Below are 6,813 nucleotides of genomic sequence, written 5' to 3' on the forward strand. Positions count from 1 at the left end.
TGATCAATCCTTGTGTGGGAAATGTCTTGAGCCAATAGATTTGGTCAAGATGATGCACTTGGGGTCTTGAGGTCATGTCCCAAGTTATTAGGTCAAATTCTGAGCAAAAGTCAGGAGTACGCTGTCTTCAGTCAAAACCCTAATTTGGTTGTTTCAAAGCCTTTGACCTTGCTGAAATGAATCTTTTAGGACCAAATGTTGATTGTTGATGAAGATAGTTCATTTGAGATGAAGGGAGAACAAAACCCTAATTGGTTGTTGCTTGTACTGATGAGTGATTTCTTGATTAAACCCTGTTGAGCACAAGTAGCAAACACAAGCTATGCTGTTTGTTTGAGATGCAAATGATGCATGTACAGATGATATGAGGTGGTATCTTAGGTCAAAAATTGGGTTATGACAATTCCCTATGCAGAGCAACCAGCGACATTGATGATCACTGTTCCTAGGCCGATTCCATATGAGAGTGAGAGGGTCGTTCCTTGGCATTATGGCTTAGACGTGTATTACTATGGTACGAAGAAGGAGGATGGACCGAAAGAGAAATTTATTGAGGCCGCAGTTGCCAACGCTGATAATTTCGCCGGTACTGGTAGGATCACTTGCAGTGGTAGGCTGTTCTCTCCTCAGCCAGTACAAAACAATGCAGATGCTTTGGCTAGGGCCAAAGGTAAACAAGTGGTGACTGGTGGCCAGAACTCTCCAGTTCATAATGGGGCACCTGGTAATGCTGTATCTTCCAAGGATGTGAAGGAGTTGTTGAGAATTACCAAGAAGTCCGATTACAAAGTTGTTGAGCAGTTGGGTCAGACCCAATCAAAGATTTCCATCTTGCAATTGCTGATGTGTTCAGAGGGTCATAGAGACGCTCTATTGAGAATTCTGAATGGTGCCTACGTGCCGCATGAAATATCTGTGAGTCAACTAGAAGCGGTGGCCAATAATATTTCTGCTGGAAATGGTTTGGGGTTTATTGATCGTGATCTTCCTTCTGAGGGGAAAAACCACAACAAGGCTTTGCATATTTCGATAGAGTGTAAGGGGACGACTTTGTCTAGTGTTTTGGTTGATACCGGATCGTCCTTGAATGTGCTTCCCAAGTCGGCCCTTATGAGAAATGACTATGCTGGTGTTAAGTTGAGGCCCAATGAGTTGGTGGTACGTGCTTTTGATGGTTCAAGGAGGTCCGTATTCGGAGAAGTAGATCTACCAATCCAAGTTGGTCCTCAGATCTTCACCATGACCTTTTACGTGATGGATATTCAACGTGTTTATTATTGTCTGTTGGGACGACCCTGGATTCACAAGGCTGGCGCTATGACATCTACTCTACATCAGAAGTTAAAGTATCCAGTTGATGGTAAGGTGGTGACAGTCTGTGGTGAGGAGGATTACATCGTGAGTCACCTGTCTTCTTTCTGATATGTGGAGATCGAAGGTGAAATACATGAGACGCCGTTCCAATCGTTTGAAGCTGTAAATGCTGTGAGAACTCCTCTTTATGAGATAACGAAGCCAGAAACGATTATGTCTTCCTTGAAAGACGCACAGGTTGTTGTTGAGACTGGCAAGGTGGAAGGCTGGGGGCAATTAATTGATGTGCATCCCAAATTTGACAAGAATGGTCTTGGTTTCAGCACTGGGAAGCAGAATGCGGCGCCCAAGCCTAATATCCTCAGCCCGATCAAGTTTGTGAGTGGTGGTGTCATTCAGAACAGTTAGTTTAATGCCATTGTCAATGGTGAAGAGGTGGATAGTGAATGTGATTTTGATAGCTGGATTCGTCCAAGTATTCCTGGAGAGATGCCTTGCAACTGGACAATTGAAGATGTCATTCAAGTCACACAAGCTCAGGAGTAAATTTCTTGTTTTTTACTTTTCTTATCATGCCATAATTCCTACGCTCTGCCCAAGGCGTAGTGAATCATTTGTAGGGCCATGCAGTTTGCATTTTCAAAGTTAATCATGAAATAAAAGGACATTTTTGCATCCAAATGTTTTTCTCTTTGTCTTTCTTTTTAACTTTTTCCTTTAAATGGCAATGTTTTTGCACACACTTGCACATGGCTTAATAAAAATAAAACTAAAATAAAGACATCAATCATGCAGATGTTCCACCACCACGGATTCCATTGGTAACAGTTCTGCTACTGCTTATTATGATTTTGGCAATCCGATCTACCAAGCTGAGGAGGAAGCTTATGAAGATTGTGTTCTCACCAACGAGTTGGCCAGATTGTTGAAACAGGAAGAAAAGAAAGTGATTCAACTGCATCAGGAGGCAATTGAGATGGTGAATGTTGGCACTAAAGAGCAAGTCAGAGAAGCCAAAATAGGGGCTACGCTTGAGAACAGTGTGAAGCAGAGGCTTATTGCTATGTTGAAAGAGTATGCGGACATCTTTGCTTGGTCATATGAAGATATGCCTGGTCTTGACACAGATATTGTGGTACACCGTCTACCTCTCAAGGAAGATAGTCCTCCTGTCAAAGAGAAGCTTCGAAGGACTCGCCCAGATATGTCCGAGAAGATTAAGAAAGAGGTTGAGAAACAGTTTGATGCTGGCTTTCTGCAAGTTGTGAATTACTCGCCGTGGGTTGCGAATATTGTTCCTGTTCCTAAGAAGGACGGAAAGGTCAGGATGTGTGTGGACTACAGAGATCTGAATAGGGCGAGTCCGAAAGATGATTTTCCTCTTCCCCATATTGATGTGTTGGTGGATAATACTGCTCCTTTCAAGGTGTTTTCTTTCATGGATGGCTTCTCCGGGTGTAATCAGATCAAGATGGCACCAGAAGACATGGAGAAAACAACGTTTATCACACCATGGGGAACTTTCTGCTATAAAGTCATGCCTTTTGGGTTGAAAAATGCAGGGGCAACGTATCAGCGTTCCATGGTGACTCTTTTTCACGACATGATTCACAAAGAGATTGAGGTGTATGTCGATGACATGATTGCAAAGTTCACTTGCAGAAGTTGTTTGAAAGGCTTCGGGAATTCAAACTGAGGTTGAATCCAAACAAATGCACTTTTGGAGTGGGATCTGGAAAGTTATTGGGTTTCGTTGTTAGTGGAAAAGGTATTGAGGTCGATCCTGCAAAAATAAAAGCTATACAAGAGATGCTTGAGCCAAGAACAGAAAAAGAGGTTCGTGGTTTCTTAGGGATGTTGAACTACATTGCTAGATTCATATCTCATCTTACAGCCACTTGTGAACCAATATTCAAATTGCTAAGAAAAGATCAGATGGCCAGGTGGAATGATGATTGTCAAAAAGCATTCGAAAAAGTGAAAGAGTATCTGCAAGAGCCTCTGATACTAATGCCTCCAGTTCCAAGAAGGCCTTTAATTATGTACCTCACAGTTCTTGAAAATTCAATGGGATGTGTGATGGGTCAACATGACGAGTCTGGCCGAAAAGAGCATGCAATATACTACCTTAGCAAAAATTTTACCGACTGTGAATCCCGATACTCACTGCTCGAGAAAACTTGCTGTGCTTTGGCATGGGCTGCTCGCCGGCTGAGGCAGTATATGTTGGTTAACACCACCTTATTGATTTCCAAGATGGATCCTATCAAATATGTCTTTGAGAAGCCCGCTCTCTCTGGAAGAGTAGCCAAATGGTAGATGATTTTGACTGAATATGATATCCAGTATACTACTCAGAAAGCCATCAAAGGTAGTGTGTTGGCAGATTATCTTGCGCATCAGCCTATTGAGGATTATGAACCAATGAAGTTTGAGTTCCCCGATGAGGATGTCCTGTACATTAGAGATTGTAACATTCCCGGGCCAGAGGAAGGACCCGAACCAGGATCGCGATGGACGCTCGTGTTCAATGGTGCCTCTAATGCACTCGGGAATGGTATCGGGGCTGTAATTACTTCTCCTTCAAGCTTTCATATTCCATTTACAGCCAGAATATGTTTTGATTGCACTAATAACATGGCTGAATATGAAGCCTGCATCTATGGTATCGAAGCTGCGATCGATGTGCGAATCAAGCACTTGAAAGTTTATGGGGATTCCAATCTTGTCATTATCCAGATCAATGGAGATTGGGAAACTCGTCATCAGAATCTGATCCCATACAGGGAGCATGTGATGAGACTCATTCCGTATTTCGATGAGATCACATTCGAGCATATTTCTAGAGAAGAGAACAATCTTGCTGATGCTCTCGCTACTTTGGCTTCCATGTTCAAAGTGAAATGGGCCAATGAAGCGCCTAACATCACCATCAACAGGTTGGACGAACCAGCATTCTGCTTTGAGGCCGATGTCGAATTGGATGGTAATCCCTGGTATCATGATATCAAAAAGTTCCTCGAAACTCAAGAGTATCCTCCCGAAGCGTCGGTGACTGATAAGAAGTTTCTGAGATGGTTCGTAGCTAAGTTTTACCTTAATGGTGGGGTATTGTACAAGAGGCATCATGACGGTGTGTTACTCTGATGTGTTGTGAAAGAAGAGGCTTCGAAAATCACCGAAGAAATGCACGAAGGCGAGTTTGGTACCCATTCTAGTGGGCATACGATGGCTAATAAGATCTTGAGGGATGGTTACTATTTGTCCACTATGGAAACTAATTGTCATAACCATGTCAGAATTTGTCACAAGTGCCAGATCTATGCTGACAAAGTGCACGTGCCGCCTCTGCCTTTGAATGTTTTGACTTCTCCGTGGCCTTTCGCAATGTGGGGCATTGACATGATTGGAGAAATTAAGCCTACTGCTTCTAATGGGTGTCGCTTCATTTTGGTTGCTATCGATTACTTCACCAAGTGGGTTGAAGCCGCATCTTATGCGAATGTCACCAAGCAAGTGATTAGTCGCTTTATCAAGCACAACATAATCTGTCGTTATGGGATTCCTGAGAAGATCATTACTAATAATGGATCGAATCTTAATAACAAGATGATGAAGGAGCTCTGTGAGTCCTTCAAGATCAAGCATCACAACTTTTCTCCATATCGTCCGAAGATGAATGGCACAGTCGAGGCAGCCAATAAGAACATTAAGAAGATTGTAAAGAAGATGGTAGTGACCTACCGAGATTGGCACGAGATGTTGCCTTTTGCTTTGCATGGTTACCGCACCTCTGTGCATACATCGACTGGGGCAACTCCTTTCTAACTTGTTTATGTAATGGAAGCGGTACTACCAGTTGAAGTTGAGATTCCTTCCCTGAGGGTTATGAAAGACGTCGAGCTTGACGAGTCAGAATGGGTACAGAATCGATTGGATCAGTTAAACCTCATTAATGAGAATCGTTTGGCAGCTATTGGTCATGGTTAGGTGTACCAAAAGAAGATGAGGAAAGCTTTTGACAAGCGGGTGCGACCCCAAAGCTACAAACCATGCGACCTGGTACTCAAAAGAATCATCCTTCCTCAAGGTGATCCTCGAGGAAAGTGGACTCCGACGTATGAAGGCCCTTTTGTTGTGCAGAAAGTATTCTCTGGCGGTGCCATGATGCTTACAACGATGGATGGCGAGAACTTTCCGCACCCTGTGAATGCAGATGTAGTCAAAAAATACTTCGCATAGACCTGATAAAATAAAAGAAGAAGAAAAAATAAAGAAAAAAAAGAAGAGAAAAAAAAAGAAAAAAAGGAAAAAGGAAAATGAATCAGGCAAAAGAATGAAAAAGAAACAAATATACCCGTTAAGTTGAAAACCCGAAAGGGCAGCTTAGGCAAAAAAAGGGACAAAAGCGAACGACTACATCTCGCATGCCACCTTGGCAATCACTCTTCATGCGTGTTTGAAATGTTTAGGGCTCCCGATCGAGGGATAAGCAAGACTCTGTGTTCTTGAGTTTGCATTAATGGCAACTCAAACCCCTAAAGCATTCACAAACCCCAATCGCTTTGTTTAGGTCTTTCGACCGAGGGATAAGCAAGACTCCGTGTTCTTGAGTTCCATCAGGCAACTCAAATCCCTAAAGCATTCACAAATCCCAGTCGGGTCCACAAGCTCCGTTGTGTTACATCAACCGGTCATCAAATCGGGCAGTGATCAATCCTAATAAGTACGGTCTTCCAAAGCAAGGAGATGAGAACGTCAAGGTTATAAAAGTGATAGCGGGATCGAAACCAATGGATATCTGTTTCACGTTGTCATTTCTTTTGTACTCAATAATGTGCAGTTACCTCTTACTAGGAATTGCTTCCTAAATGTGTTCGTCTCTCTTACGGGCATTTTTTTTCCTATCAATTAATAAAGTTCTTTTCAGCTTAAAAGCTGTTTTGTTTGCATAAAACGTCCTGAGTTTGTGTTAAACTTTGCATATGAAATCTGCATTGCTTTTACAATACATGATTAGAAATGATGAAATCTTTGAATTTACTTCAAAGTTTTGTGTAAATAGGATGACAGGCAAAGACTCCATGCTATGTCTTGGGGCATTTTCATGTGTTTATCTCGCAGGTACATCCTTTCGAGTACACCATGTCAGCACATCGGCGGATTTAACCGAGTGAGAGGTTCTCATTCCCTAGCTGAGTACATCCAGACGAGGTTTTCTTTGTTCCAAGATTCTCATCTCCTCAGCAAAGCACATCTCAATGCAATTTCCGTGCTTCAGAAGTCTTATTCCCCGGTGGAATACCTTTCTCCCCAGCTGAATCATGACTGAATGGTATCTGATTCCCCAGCAAGCTCTTAATGAGGTTCCTTGCCCGAATGCCTCATTTTCCCCAGTAGGGCGTTTCTCTCCAGCAGTTTGACCTGTTTTCCCCAAGAGAGTTATCTTATTCCTCCAGTGGAGGTGTTTTCACAAAAGGGTCTTATGCTAGATTCCTT

At 42.6% G+C, this 6,813-nt stretch overlaps 1 protein-coding gene across 1 annotated transcript; it reads left to right on the forward strand.

Annotated features, from left to right (window-relative positions):
- Positions 1–396: 396 nt before the first annotated feature.
- Positions 397–1,722, forward strand: LOC131632744 (uncharacterized). The gene is made up of 2 exons (XM_058903474.1): positions 397–1,398; positions 1,516–1,722. Exons 1-2 carry the CDS (start codon positions 397–399, stop codon positions 1,720–1,722), a joined length of 1,209 nt encoding a protein of 402 aa, XP_058759457.1.
- Positions 1,723–6,813: the final 5,091 nt, after the last annotated feature.

The sequence above is a fragment of the Vicia villosa genome, unplaced genomic scaffold, assembly GCF_029867415.1.
Source record: "Vicia villosa cultivar HV-30 ecotype Madison, WI unplaced genomic scaffold, Vvil1.0 ctg.001004F_1_1, whole genome shotgun sequence".
Classification (NCBI taxonomy): Eukaryota; Viridiplantae; Streptophyta; class Magnoliopsida; order Fabales; family Fabaceae; genus Vicia; species Vicia villosa.

What these genes read in the sequence shown, in the direction of transcription:
- LOC131632744 (XM_058903474.1), top strand. Translation starts at nt 397, where the DNA reads ATGACAATTCCCTATGCAGAGCAACCAGCGACATTGATGATCACTGTT. An exon ending in GTGGTGAGGAGGATTACATC is followed by an intron (nt 1,399 to 1,515) that starts GTGAGTCACCTG and finishes GAGATAACGAAG; the next exon opens with CCAGAAACGATTATGTCTTC.